The 15,519-nt window shown below is 43.1% G+C and overlaps 1 protein-coding gene across 1 annotated transcript in view; it reads right to left on the bottom strand.

Moving 5' to 3' along the window:
• Nucleotides 1-8,516, bottom strand: part of LOC128835989 (NACHT, LRR and PYD domains-containing protein 3-like) — a 62,041-nt gene extending 53,525 nt beyond the window's left edge. Inside the window, exons 1-2 of the mRNA XM_054025965.1 lie at nucleotides 8,237-8,516; nucleotides 223-363 (exon numbers count right to left, since the gene is read on the bottom strand). Of these exons, the coding sequence (XP_053881940.1) occupies nucleotides 223-363; nucleotides 8,237-8,516 (421 nt within the window). The remainder of the gene's footprint in view (nucleotides 1-222; nucleotides 364-8,236) is intronic.
• Nucleotides 8,517-15,519: the final 7,003 nt, after the last annotated feature.

Below are 15,519 nucleotides of genomic sequence, written 5' to 3'. Positions count from 1 at the left end.
GAAATGGCTTCTTCCTAGGAAACACCCCTGCATGTGTCAGTGTGGGATTCATCCCTCTATAACATTTTGAACATAACAGTTTAGTTTATTTGTTCTTTTTTCGTAGATCAATTGTGCAGTCCTTTAATTACATTTATTGTTGTTCTCTGAGTTCCCTCTGTTTGGGATGCATCCACCCGGCATAACTGGACTAAGAGGTGGATTCAGTATTCTAAGTCTTACCAGAGTCTTTCAGAGAGGGATACTCTTCTCCCTGCTCCTTGGCGTGGTGTATCTCTGCACGTGGTCCCAGATCCCCTTGTCTGTTGTTCCCTCTTCCTTCTTCTTCAACTTTTGCTGTTTTCTCCTTTTCCTTTGAAAAATCTAATTGCAATAATACCATAGCTTTTAAGCCCAGAAGGGACCACTCGATCATGTAGTCTGATGTCCCGTACATCACAGGCAACCAACAACACCCATCCCCAGCACATGAAACCCAACAACCAAAATGAAACCAGAGTATTACAGTCCACAGGAGACTAGACTATTATGTGCCACAGGCACAGGATAAGAGGGACCGAGGTGCACCAGTGTTTGAGGCACCCTCAATGGCAGGGAAATGATTACCCCGATAATCCTGCCTAGCATCCGGGACACACACACTGCAGAGCAGAGCCATCCCATCCATAAGATGGACCAGGCCAACTGCCCCGAGACCCATGTTTTGGGGTGCCCCACACTTCAGGGGGATGCGGGGTCCAGGGAGGCCCAAGGGATTAGCAGGTGGCCTGGCACCAGCAGCAGGCATCAGGCCTATCCCCACACCCACCAGTGGGAAGCGGACATAGCAATCCGGCTCCAGCCCACCCCACTCTGCTATGCTCTGTCCCACCCTGCCAGCTCCCAGCATCACTTGGGGGAGGGGGTGGGGGCTTGGCAGAAGGGGTGGAGTGAGGATGGGGAGGGGATGAAGCCGGTGTGGGGGTTTGGGGGAAGGGCTGGCATGGGGGCGGGGCCTGGGGTGGAGGGAGGTGTTGTCCCAGGCCCTGCACCCCCCTATGGATGGCCCTGCTACAGAGGAAAGGAGAAAAAACCTAAAGCCACGGCCAATCTGCCCTGCTGTTTTACATGCACAAGTTAGAAAATCCTACCCAGGGTTTTATCATGGCATTGCCACCTCACCATAACCAGTGTCACTGATGCTATTGTTATAATAGAGCTAGATTGGACCTGGCATTTACACAGGTGCAGAGGGAGAAGGCAGGGTCCTAATCGCACATCCTTGTAATTCCCACACAAGAACCAGAGATAATTGCAGTACCTGCTCTCAGGGGAGCAGAAGGACTGTAACCATGGGAGAACCAAAAGGTCAATGAAAATCAGAGAGGAGGTAGAGCTCTGAGCCTGTTCCCCTTCACATCTGACTGCTGAGCAGGAGCAGCACACATGGGAGAATATTTTTATTTTTTTATTGTTTTTCCCCACCATGGAAAATTTTGAGGTTTTGGTAGGAAAAAAAACAAAACAAACAGAAAACCTTGAAAACCAAAAAGTTTTGGCTGAAAACCAAAATTTCAATTAAAAAAAATGCTGCTGCAATGTGTTATGGAAATTTTAGTTTGTTTGTCTCATGCTCCCATTCTCCTCTATGGGCCAAGTTCCCTAGCCTGACTACATCTTCCATGATGCACCATGGTTTTCTCTCTTGCTGAGCCACCATGGAGTATTATGGGACATGTAGTCCAGAGAGGGAGCCTGGTCCATAGAGAAGAAAGGGGTCATGAGACACCTGAACTATGACTCCCATACAGCACTTCAGCAGCATTTCAGAAGCAAACTTTTTCTGTTTTCATAAGAAAAGTTTGTTTTTCCCATGGAATGCTGACAATTTTCACACAAAAGAATTGTTTTGACAAAAACCCAATTTTCTGTTGACATTGTGCTGTACCCTGTTAGTCACACTTCCCATTCATGCCAGGCAGCTCAAGAAGATTGTGGTTGCTGGGAATAAGGGACTGAATGTCTCTTTGATCATTGCTGGCCAGGAGCAAGGCTTACAAAAGTTTCCTAAGCCTAAAAGCATTTGCACCCGTCTTTCCAAAGCATTTCTCTGATCCAAGAATTCACAAAACATTGGTTATTGAAACATGAGTGTCACCTAATTTATCTATTATGTTTTTCAATATTTTTGTTTGTTAAAATGATGTAAAATGTCAAAGTTTCACAAATTTAAACAATAGTTAATATTTGTCCCTTAGCACTTTCCCTTTTCCAGCAAAATCAGAGTTCCCTACTGCTGCTGTCACCACAAGAGGCACCACACTGGCCCAAGGAGGCTCAATGATGATGATGATGCAAAAATCTCTCTGATATGTGCAGACGTGCCCTGTGCCCTCCACCCCTCCCCTGCTCCCCCCATTTCCTGGCAGCACAACTCCAATGGAGCCACATTGTCCCAGGGATCCGCCTGCATGGATGGAGCTCTGATAAACAGCCCATACAGCCCCAGGCCAGTTAGTGACATGTCCAATGGGACTTGGGAGATAATGTGTTTCCCCCTCCCTGGCCTTGCTCTGGCCTTACTCCTTCTCCTCAGCTTTCTGCCCTAGCTCACCTCCCTCTCTCTATGGATCCCATGCCCACCACAAATGTACCAGCTTGCACAGAGCTGACCTCCAGGCTCTAGGAAGGGTTAGCCCTTAGGTACATCTCAAACAGATCTATGTAATTCTGTTGTTAAGTCCACTTGGTGTATTTAGGTCCCTTCAGCTTCCAGCTACAGAAATGCAGACGCTGCTTCATCCTTTCACCCCTCATGATTGGTTTGATGTTTAAAGGCTGTCCTCACAGGAAAAAGGTTTAGAAACTACAACTAACAAGAATAAAAAGACCCAAGATCTCCCTTAGGGGGGAGATGCTCTGCTGTGCGCTATAGCTGCGGCCACAGTAGTGTCTGGTTGTTCTTCCCCCCCTCCTGCCCTCCCCCAATTGCAGCTCCCTGATCCTGAGGCTGGGGCTAGTTCTCAAATGGTCTGAGCTTGAGGGTTGTTCTAAATTACACCAGCCGGCTGTGATCCCAAGTGGCCAGTAGAGCTGCAGAAATTGTTGGAGCACAATAGTGCTCGTTCCACACCTGCTGTGCTAGGGACTGCACGAGATGGTGGCACGGGAGAAGCCTAGGCCAGTTCTCTGCTAGCTGGGGATTCCCCTTCCGCTTTCTGCTACATTCCTTGTGCCATTAGACCTGGCATTGTTTATATGTCTCTTAAATTTTGTGGTAAACTGTATATGAACTGTTAATGGACAAACTAAAATTACCTTGTGTTAATCTGCATAGTTAATTGCCAGTGCTGTTTGGGAAACAAGGAGTCACATCAAAAGCATATTGTTCACCCGGGACTGAATGGTCAAGAGGCTTCTGGAAATATATAAAAGCCTTGGGACCTGATCCTTTTTTATCTCAGATCTGCTTCTGGTTTCATGCTGGAGAAACCTAAGCCACATGGATTTGGATCCCAGTCATTGACTGGAATCACACTGAACATGGACATTGGGAAGCATTCATGGGATTCTGCCTGTTCCTAGAGAAGGGCGACAAAGGTGTGACAAGATTATGGCGATCAACAGATGGCTCAGGCAGCAGTGCTATAAGGAGGGCTTTGGGATGTATGGCCACTGGGAAGCATTCATGGACAGAGTACTGTTCTCTTGGGATGGACTTCACCTGAGTAAGGAGGAAAATAGACTTCTAGGATGGAGGCTGGCACAACTGATTAAGAGAGCTTTAAACTAAGAATTTGGGGGAGATGGTTGGGAGATGTCCAGGTAATCTCCACGCTGGAATTTAACATTGAGAAGGAAGAAAACAAAGTAAGAAAGGATACAGCCATGGGTAAGATAATGGACGTAAGGAGGAAGGGCTGTGTAGATACCAGTCTAATAATTGATACTGGCAGTAGAATGTCTGTGCCTAATTGGGTAAAGAATGTCAGTGAAGCCAAACAGCAAAAATTAAGATGTTTTTAGACTAATGTGAGGAGCCTAGGTAACAAAATGGAGGAACTAGAGCTACTGGTGCAGGAAGTGAAACCAGATATTATAGGGATAACAGAAACATGGTGGAATAGTAGTTATGACTGGAGTACAGGTATTGAAGGCTATGTGCTGTTTAGGAAAGACAGAAATAAAGGCAAAGGTGGTGGAGTAGCATTGTATATCAATGATGAGGTAGACTGTAAGGAAATAAGAAGTGATGGAATGGAGAAGACAGAGTCTGTCTGGGCAAAATCACACTGGGAAAGAAAGCTACTAGAGCTTCCTCTGAGATAGTGCTTGGGGTGTGCTACAGACCGCCGGGATCCGATTTGGATATGGATGGAGACCTCTTTAATCTTTTTAATGAAGTAAACACTAATGGGAATTGTGTGATCATGGGAGACTTTAACTTCCCAGATATAGACTGGAGGACAAGTGCTACTACTAGTAATAGGGCTCAGATTTTCCTGGATGCGATAGCTGATAGATTCCTTCACCAAGTAGTTGAAGAACCAACAAGAGGGGATGCCGTTTTAGATTTGGTTTTGGTGAGTAGTGAGGACCTCATAGAAGAAATGGTTGTAGGGGACAACCTTGGTTTGAGTGATCATGAACTAATTCAGTTCAAACTAGATGGAAGGATAAACAAAAATAGATCTGGGACTAGGGTTTTTGATTTTAAAAGGGCTAACTTTAAATAATTAAGGAAATTAGTTAGGGAAGTGGATTGGACTGAAGAACTTGTGGATCTAAAGGTGGAGGAGGCCTGGAATTACTTCAAGTCAAAGTTGCAGAAACTATCAGAAGCCTGCATCCCAAAAAAGGGGAAAAAATTCAGAGGCAGGAGTTGTAGACCAAGCTGGATGAGCAAGCATCTCAGAGAGGTGATTAAGAAAAAGCAGAAGGCCTACAAGGAGTGGAAAATGGATGGGAATAGCAAGGAAAGCTACCTTATTGAGATCAGAACATGTAGGGATAAAGTAAGAAAGGTCAAAAGCCATGTAAAGTTGGACCTTGCAAGGGGAATTAAAACCAATAGTAAAAGGTTCTATAGCCATATAAATAAGAAGAAAACAAAGAAAGAAGAAGCGGGACTACTAAACACTGAGGATGGAGTGGAGTTTAAGGATAATCTAGGCATGGCCCAATATCTAAACAAATACTTTGCCTCAGTCTTTAATGAGGCTAATGAGGAGCTTAGGGATAATGATAGGATGACGAATGAGGATATGGAGGTAGATATTACCGCATCTGAGGTAGAAGCCAAACTCAACCAGCTTAATGGGACTAAATCAGGGGGCCCAGATAATCTTCATCCAAGAATATTAAAGGAACTAGTACATGAAATTGCAAGCCCATTAGCAAGAATTTTTAATGAATCAGTGAACTCAGGGGTTGTACCATATGACTGGAGAATTGCTAACATAGTTCCTATTTTTAAGAAAGGGGAAAAAAGTGATCCAAGTAACTATACGCCTGTTAGTTTGACATCTGTAGTATGCAAGGTCTTGGAAAAAATTTGAAGGAGAAAGTAGTTAAGGACATTGAGGTCAATGGTAATTGGGACAAAATACAACATGGTTTTACAAAAGGTATATCGTGCCAACCCAACCTGATCTCCTTCTTTGAGAAGGTAACAGATTTTTTAGACAAAGGAAATGCAGTGGATCTAATTTACCTCGATTTCAATAAGGCATTTGATATGGTTCCACATGGGGAATTATTAGCTAAATTGGAAAAGATGGGGATCAATATGAAAATTGAAAGGTGGATAAGGAACTGGTTAAAGGGGAGACTACAATGGGTCATACTGAAAGGTGAACTGTCAGGCTGGAAGGAGGTTACTAGTGGAGTTCCTCAGGGATCAGTTTTGGGACCAATCTTATTTAATCTTTTTATTACTGACCTTGGCACAAAAAGTGGGAATGTGCTAATAAAGTTTGCGGATGACACAAAGCTGGGAGGTATTGCTAATACAGAGAAGGACCAGGATAGCATACAGGAAGATCTGGATGACCTTGTAAACTGGAGTAATAGTAATAGGATGAAATGTAATAGTGAAAAGTGCAAGGTCATGCATTTAGGGATTAATAACAAGAATTTTGGTTATAAATTGGGGCCACAGCAGTTGGAAGTAACAGAGGAGGAGAAGGACCTCGGAGTATTGGTTGATCACAGGATGACTATGAGCCACCAATGTGATATGGCCATTAAAAAAGCTAATGCAGTCTTGGGATGCATCAGGCGAGGTATTTCCAGTAAAGATAAGGAGGTGTTAGTACCGTTATACAAGGCACTGGTGAGACCTCATCTGGAATATTGTGTGCAGTTCTGGTCTCCCATGTTTAAGAAGGATGAATTCAAACTGGAACAGGTACAGAGAAGGGCTACTAGGCTGATCCGAAGAATGGAAAACCTGTCTTATGAAAGGAGACTCAAAGAGCTTGGCTTGTTTAGCCTAACCAAAAGAAGGCTGAGGGGAGATATGATTGCTCTTTATAAATATATCAGAGGGATAAATATCAGGGAGGTAGAGGAATTATTCAAGCTTAGTACCAATGTGGACACAAGAACAAATGGATATAAACTGGACATTAGGAAGTTTAGACTTGAAATTAGACGAAGGTTTCTAACCATTAGAGGCGTGAAGTTCTGGAACAGTCTTCCAAGGGGAGTAGTGGGGGCAAAAGACATATCTGGCTTCAAGACTAAGCTTGATAAGTTTATGGAGGGGATGGTATGATGGGATAGCCTAATTTTGGCAATTAATTGGTCTTTGATTATTAGCAGGTAAATATGCCCAATGGTCTGTGATGGGATGTTAGATGGGGTGGGATCTGAGTTACTTCAGAGAATTCTTTCCTGGGTGCTGGCTGGTGAGTCTTGCCCAAATGATCAAGGTTTAACTGATTGCCATATTTGGGGTCAGGAAGGAATTTTCCTCCAGGGCAGATTGGCAGAGGCCCTGGAGGTTTTTCGCCTTCCTCTACAGCGTGGGGCATGGGTCACTTGCTGGAGTATTCTCTGCACCTTGATGTCTTTAAACCATGATTTGAGGACTTCAATGGCTCAGACATAGGTTAGGGATTTGTTACAGGAGTGGGTGGGTGAGATTCTGTGGCCTGCATTGTGCAGGAGGTCAGACTAGATGATCATAATGGTCCCTTCTGACCTTAAAGTCTATGAGTCTATGACTATAACCTGTGGACTATTTCTAAAAACTCTTTGCAACTACAAGCTCATCATCTCTGCTATGTATCTGGACTTCAAGAATTGAACTCATGTCTGTATGTATATTGATCTTTTAACCAACACTCTCTTTCTCTTTTCTTTTTAAATTTTTTTAGTTTAGTTAATAAGAATTGGTGATAAGCATGTATTTTGGATAAGATCTAAGTTATAATTTGACCTGGGGGTGTGGCTGGTCCTTTGGGATCAGGAGAACCTTTTCTTTTATATGATGGAACAAGATTTTCAGAAATCTTCATCATATTTTGATGTGGGTACCTGGATGGAGGGCTGAGGCTGGGTACTTTAAGGAAACTGTGTTGTTTGGACTTCTGAGTAACTGGTGAGGTAATACAGAAGCTGTTTCAGGCTAGCTTGGTAAATTGGAATATTGGAATATCTGCCAGCTTTTGGGGTTTGTCCGCCCCATTCTGTTTGCTGTTCATCCTAATTGAATGACCTCAACTGGCTCCTACTGGGACCACTGTCACAGGGCCAGTCAGCTGTTTGGTGAGAATCTACTGGGCCAGAATCTCTGCTGTGATCAGTTTCCAGTTACAGATCCTCAATTCTACGTCTCAGCTGCAGCACAGGTTACAGCAGTCTGGGAGCTGTTCTAACTTGCACCAGCTACCAAGGTCCCCAAGGAAGAGTCCCCCGGCTGGGGATGCATTCTAGCTACTCCTCCTCCCCACCTCTCTGTCCAGGACACTCTCTGCACTGTTTTGTTGGCTCTACACCCACTGGGGACACCCCACACTAGGGATTTCCTCAGATGGAGAGTTACAGGCTTCCTGTGCTCCCCTTGTGCTGGCTGAGTGGTAAAAAGGGAGTGGAGCAGGTCAGAGAATCTGGTGTGGGCGTCTCTGATCTGAGTCCCCCTCATTTCCAGCTGGGATTCAGAATTTGTCACTGGCCATCAGCCAGTTTCTCTTTCTGTGCCTGCTGCCCTGGGGGAGACTCCCCTGGGTTTTAAGAACTTTAGGTTTCTTACCTTTCTCTCTTTCTTCTCTGAGTTTTTCAGCAGCATCTCTGAGATTGAGCTGAATGAAAACATCTACGGTTACATCTACTGCAGTCTCTGCACCATAGAATTTCATCAAGAGGTTCTTAGTGTCTATTTTGTCGGCATTCTCCAGCTGACCTCGGGGGATGGTACCCTTCCCCTTAAAGTCAGAGTGTGATAGTTTGTCTCTAAATCTTTTGAAGTCATCTTGAAGAAGGTTGTCAAAGGCACTTACAAGCAGGTCACTGATGCTGCTTTGGTTTTCCATCACCAGTATCGGGGGGGGGACACCTAAAATACAATGTAAAGTCCCATTATTAATAGTTAATATGGAATAACAACTGTAATTCCCATGTAGAGGAAATAAGTGTAGCCTAGTGGTGAGAGCAGGTCACTGGGGCTTATAATTCCTCAGTGCTTTTCCTCACAAGTTATTCACTGGATAGCTAGTTTTGTCTTCCTGTGCTTCAGTTTCCCTATCTGTAAAATGGGGACAATTGTGCTCATCTAAATCACAGGAGTGTTATGCAGCTAAGTTACTGTTTGTAAAGCCAGTTACAGTTTTAGGATGAAAGGTGCTAGAATAGTATTTAGCATCTGAATGTATTTCCAAACCTTGGGGTGAGGATACCTAAGTTAGAAAATAACCTAGCACAGTCTGGAATCTGTGCATCAGATTCTGGAGTATCAGCCCCTGTGTCCTGAGAACCACTGCTGGCTTGGAATTGAATGGATAAACTATAACTACTTCAGATTAAATTTACCCCATTCCAAGTCAAAATGCAGGGAGTGATGAATTTACCATTAGCTAGAAAGCTACCAGTTAGATTTGTTTGATTTGTTTCTCTCAGTTTTCTCGGGGCTCAAACACAGAAGCACACACAAAAAATCTAGGAGGAAGAACAGAAAAGCTTTGAGCAAATGGCTATATTCTCAATAAAGAAACTAAAACATCTCCAATTAAAACTGATCTTCAATGCTTCCTTGATTTTTATAACAGGCCTCATATGATGGCATATTGCCCAGTCGCTGCACAAGGACGTCAGTTAGCGACTTCCCTCCACTCATCATGGGATATTAGGAAGGATCTCAAATGGCAAATTAGAGGATTTAAACTAAGATGTGCATCATTTATTTTATTTTTTCTTTGTTGAAAAATTAATGGCATGCATAGCCCTGTAGGGCACAGAAAGCAATACACAGAGTCATGCAGCTATTGGCATCATAAAGTTGCAGGAGCAGCTAGAAAGATGCAATTATAAAAACAAAAAATATTTTCATGTAACCAGTTAAATGGGTTTTGTTCAAGTGGTTTCATGACCTCAGGACTGTAGGCAGCAAAGAGGAAGGAGCTGTGGGGAGGCTACAAACCTATGACTGGAGGTGAGGTTTTCAGGGGCCCTCTCCTAGAAAAATCTGAAATACCAAGTGCAAGAGCCTGCATTTTAGGTGATTTTAAGGCAATGCCAAGTCTCATAGATTCATAAATTCTAGGACTGGAAGGGACCTCAAGAGGTCATCGAGTCCAGTTCCCTGCCCTCATGGCAGGACCAAATACTATCTATACCATTCCTGATAGACATTTATCTAACCTACTCTTAAATATCTCCAGAGATGGAGATTCCACAACCTCCCTAGGCAATTTATTCCAGTGCTTAACTACCCTGACAGTTAGGAACTTTTTCCTAATGTCCAACCTAAACCTCCCTTGCTGCAGTTTAAACACATTGCTTCTTGTCACCTCTGGACATGTCTGCCCCACTCACGCTCTCTCTCTCTCCATCTCTCATGTGCGTTGTGGAGAGATTCAGACCCCTCTGGCAACCCCAACATGCTGCTCAGACTCTCACCCCCACAAAAAAGGAGAGAAAACAAACAAACAGAGTGCTTATAGTTTACAGGGGAAAGTGGACCAGTCAGCGGAGGTGGAGCAATAGACAAGGGATAGGGGCACAGGGAAAATGAGGAGGGGATGGTGCCTGCTTAGGGCTTAAAACAGTGGAAAGGGACTGGCTGAGTCCTGAGAGCAGAGCTGGAAGACAGCAGAGCTAAGGAAACCCCAGAGGTGGTGAAAATCATCTTAGTGCTGTGTAAATCTTTACACGCCGGGGGAGAAAGTGTTAACTGATGCCCTGGCTTTCTTAGTTGACACTCAAAGCTTTTAGAGGAATGTGGAGGCTGTGTCCTTTGCACTTAACCCAGCAGTGATAACACGAAGCAGTCGGGTTCCAAATAACGGTTCTGACCCAGGGGCTAACTTGAAAAAAAATGTTATTTTTGGAGGAGTGTGTGAATGAGAGAAGTTTGGTCACTGGCAGGTAGCCCTGTCAAAAACCAGGGAAGCTCTGTCATTACTGCTTCTGAGGCACCCCAGGAATGTGCTCACAGTCACCAATATGAGCGCTGGTGCAGCAGAGTTCCTTGGTTGAGTTGGAACAAACCCTTGTGTCCCAGAAGGGCTGCTGCAGCTTTTGTTGGAACATAAATTTTCAGTTATGATCAAAAATGGGAAATAACTTTAAAATTCCATTTTTAAAAATTTGAAAGTGGCCCATGTCTGAGAGATTCCTGTCAATGTGTGTGAAAAAGTTGAGAATTTGTGGCATCTGCGATTCTTTAGCCAGAGAGGTAAAACAAAAGTGAGGCCGTTGGGTCAAAACTTCCAAAAGGAGCTTTTTAAAATGTTTCCCCTGAACACATTGCTAAATAGTTTAGGGGGGGAAATTATAAAAAATTCCAATTGCTTAGGGAGCGGCCCTGAGTTTTGAAGATGGATTTCAGACAATAAAGTGCACGGCAAAAGGACTGAAATGCTGTTTTAAGTGTTTTTCTGAATCCCAACTTCCTTCACACATTTACATTAGGACTACAGTTTTACTTTTCCCATACATAGATCTGCAAAGATGTTTGCAAACTAGAGCAATGTTCACAACACTTTTCTTCCTTAAGGTTTAAATACAAAACATGTACCTGGAGATTAAATAAAGACACAATTATGAGATTACAGTCACTCTAGTTCTAGAAGAAAACAAACAGCTCAGACCTCCTCTTCTGTCCTAATAAGAGATTTAGAATTTCTTCATAAAGCTGTATGTAATATGATTTAGTTCAAATGAAATATAACTCAGTCTGTGCTTACCGTGCATTGCTGAAGAGAGCTAATTTGGGGTGAATTCGACTTTTAAAATTCACCCCAGAAGGAAGCTTGTGGCTCACAACTGTCGCAACAGAAAACATGTTCACATTTACAAGCAGCCCCTGTTTCCTGTCTATTCACTCAGCTTGAAATAATTTCACCTTGATTTTATCGATAAGCTGGGAAAGTTCTGTTCCTCTTCTGTGTTTTCTTCGTGGTGCTCCTTCTGCAGTGCAATAGGATGAATTTCACCACCAAGACCCTTTTGGACTGTGTACGTGTAGGAAAAATACGGGAGGACAGGAGTAATTAGCTTGTGACACAGGGACATGTCTACACTGCAGCTGGGAACATGTTTCCCAGTGCAGGTAGACAGACGTGCAAGCTCTGCTCAAGCTAGTGTGCTAAAAATAGGAGTGTGGCCATGGTGGCATGGGCAACAGGTAGAGATAGCTGCCTGAATATGTACCCGGGTTCTTGGGCAGGATTGTTCTCGGGTGCTAGCTCAAGCAGAGTTGGTGTCTGAATACCTGCATTGGGAATTATAGCTCCCAGCTCCTGTGCAGACATGCCCAAAAAGAGTGTTTCTTTTGGGCCAGCTGTACATGTTTGGTCACGAATGTAAGCTTTTGTGCTTTCAGTTCAGGGACAAGGTGCAGTCAGACTATGTCAGTGGCTGTGCAAGTGAAAAAGTACCCGAGAGGTTGAAAAATGAGAGGAGCAAAACTGCCATGGTTGACCCTGACTTGGCCAGGCTATGGTCTTAAATGAGCCAAATACCTTCAACCACAAACAGGAAATGGGCCAAGCACCTGCCTGCATCATCTCTCAGCCTCCTAGACTTAGAGGGCAGAAGGGACCATCATGATCATTTAGTCTGACCTCCTGCACATTGCAGGCCACAGAACCTCACCCATCTGCTCAAGTAATAGACCCCTAGCCTCTGGCTGAGTTACCGAAGTCCTCAAATCATGATTTAACAACTTCAAGTTACATTGAATCCACCATTTACAGTAGGTTAAACCTGCAGGTGACCTGAGGCTGGGATGAATGTTACAAAGCCATCAGTGCGATACGCACACAATGTTTGTGTGAGGAACGGGGGCAGCAGCTTGTCGTCATTTGTCATAGACACCCCCCCCCCCCCCAGCAGTAACAAGCAGCACTAGAGAGCCAGTGTTCCAGATGGAGGCACACTACAGCCCTTATTCTGCAAAGTCTTATTTATATTTTAAATATAAGCATCAGATGGAAACTGAGAACAGAACTCATTTAGACCCCAATCCTGCAAAGGTTTCTATGTACACGCTCAACTTCATGCACTTTAACCCCCATTTTTTCATGTTCTCTGTATATATATATCTTCCTACTGTATTTTCCACTGCATGCATCTGATGAAGTGGGCTTTAGCCCAGGAAAGCTTATGCTCAAATAAATGTTTTAGTCTCTAAGATGCCACAAGTACTCCTTGTTCTTTTTGCTGATACAGACTAACACAGCTACCACTCAGAAAAATATTTATAAGCATTTGATCAAGAATGGAGTGCTTAACCCATATTGGTCGCCTCCAACTGGGTTAGGCAGGTATTAGCAATGAACCCTTTCAGAGATTACTTTTTTATACCCTTTAACCAGTGATATCATTGCTAATTATCAGACCTTAGCTAAGGCTAGATGAAGAAGTTTCTTATGCAGCCAATTATTTATTACACGTGGTTCCCAGTTAACCGTGTTTTATTTATGTTACTTCACCAAACCAAAAATAAGATAAAACTGGTATTTTCAAAGGTCAGTACAAGTTTAATACAACAACTCTTCTTCCTCATGATCCCATTCTTTTTGGTCGCATCCTTTGGGCCTATTTCTCATGCTAATAGCTCAGTTCAGTTTAAAACCATAGTTCACCCAAAACTAATGTGGGCCTATATTCCCACAGCTACTTACAATGCAAAAAATTAAAGCACATTTGTAAGTTTGCACAGTACTAAGCTGAAGAGAGCTCTGTTTTCAGCTTCCACCAGATAATTGTATTTAAAATTATTTTTTATTCTAATGGAAATGTCACTCCACAGCTCTAGGTGTTTTTCAAAATGTCAAATGTGCCATATAAAATAAGTCACCATATATGTATGTCGTATAATATAATAAATATTGTATTGTGTTGTAAGAGAATATATTCATTATGACTTGGATAATGGAGTGGAGAGTATGCTTACAAAATGTGCAGATGACGCCAAACTGGGTGGGGCTGCCAGCACACTGGAGGACAGGATGAGAATTCAAAACCATCTTGACAAATTAGAGAATTCATCTGAATTCATCAAGATAAAATTCAATAAAGTTAAGTCCAAAGTACTTCACTTAGGAAGGAAAAAAAATCAAAATGCACAACTACAAAATGGGGAATAACTGGCTAGGTGGCAGTACTGCAGAAAAGGATCTGGTGGTTCTAGAGAATCACAAATTGAATATGAGTCAACAATGGGATGAAGTTGCAAAAAAGGTTAATATCATTCTGGGATGTATTAACAGGAATGTCATATGTAAAATACAGGAGGGAATTGTCCCACTCAGCACTGGTGAGGCCTCAGTTGTGTCCAATTCTGGGTGCCACGCTTTAGGAAAGATGTGAACAAATTGAAGAGAGTCCAGAGGAGAGCAACAAAACTGACCTGAGCTATGAGGAAATTTTAAAAAATTGGCATCTTTAATCTTAAGAAAAGAAGACTAAAGGGGGACCTGATACCAGTCTTCAAATATGTTAAGGGCTGTTATAAAGAGGACTGTGATCAATTGTTGTCCATGTCCACTGAAGGTATGACAAGAAGCAATGGGCTTAATCTGCAGCAAGGGAGATTTAGGTTAGATATTAAGAAAAACGTTTTAACTATAATGGTAGTTAAACACTGGAATAGGTTTTCAAGGGAGATTGCCGAATCCCCATAATTGGAGGTTTTTAAGAACAAGTTGGCCAACACGTGTGGATGGTCCAGGTTTACTTGGTTCTGCCTCTGTGTAGGGGGCTGGACTTGATGACCTCTTGAGATCCCTTCTGACCCTACATTTCTCTGACTCTATGATTGAGAGAGTACCAAAACATGACTTAATCCATGTGATGGAGTTATTGTTAATGTTAAATTAGGATGTGACAACCAAGGAAGGGAAAGAGCAGTGGGGAAGTGTAGGTTGAGAATCATCAACCAAAATGGAAAAGAGTCATTACATTGTGCTTGGTGTCTGAGCTAGTTGTTGCAAGCAGCCTGGTCTTCCATAAAGACATACACAAAGAAACATGGAATTCGCCAGATAGCAAAACAAAAACAAAAAAAACAGAGTGGTCACATCTACATCAACTTGAGATACAGGTCATCTGTCCAAGACACAAGGGAATATCAAGCAGCGGATGGCTGAGATAACTAGAAGTCCTCAACAGACACAGCCCTACTTTAACCCCAAAGTTCAATGGAATGTGAAAATCTGATCACCTTGATATTAGCATGGGTCCAATAGAGATGTCAGAAGCACAAGCTTCAATCAAGAAGTTGAAAAATAACAAAGTGGTGGGAGATGATCAAACCACAGCAGAAATGCTAAAAGTGCCACCCTTCTAATGAAATTAACATGGTTATTCAATGAACCCTGGGGAAAAGAGACCTCTCCTGACTAGTGAAAATATTGTCAGAATACCTAAAAAGCGTGAACAGACTACAACAACTGGAGAGGAGTTACACTACTTTCTGTTGTAGAGAGAGTTTTCTGTAGTGTGATACTAGACAGGATGAAAGAGGCAGTGGATGCCAAACTTAAGGAAGAACAGGCTGGATTCAAGATCAAAAGATCTGGAGGATGGCATGGACTGCACTCTCAGCAAGTTTGCAGATGACACTAAACTGGGAGGAGTGGTAGATATGCTGGAGGGATTGGATACAGAGGGACCTAGACAAGTTAGAGGATTGGGCCAAAAGAAACCTGATGAGGTTCAACAAGGACAAGTGCAGAGTCCTGCACTTAGGACGGAAGAATCCCATTCACTGTTACAGACTAGGGACCGAATGGCTAGGCAGCAGTTCTGCAGAAAAGGACCTAGGGGTTACGGTGGACGAGAAGCTGGATATGAGTCAACAGTGTGCCCTTG

The sequence above is a fragment of the Malaclemys terrapin genome, chromosome 4, assembly GCF_027887155.1.
Source record: "Malaclemys terrapin pileata isolate rMalTer1 chromosome 4, rMalTer1.hap1, whole genome shotgun sequence".
NCBI lineage: Eukaryota > Metazoa > Chordata > Testudines > Emydidae > Malaclemys > Malaclemys terrapin.
Note: the sequence above shows the minus strand (reverse complement) of the source record. Positions and strands in the feature narration are given on the sequence as shown.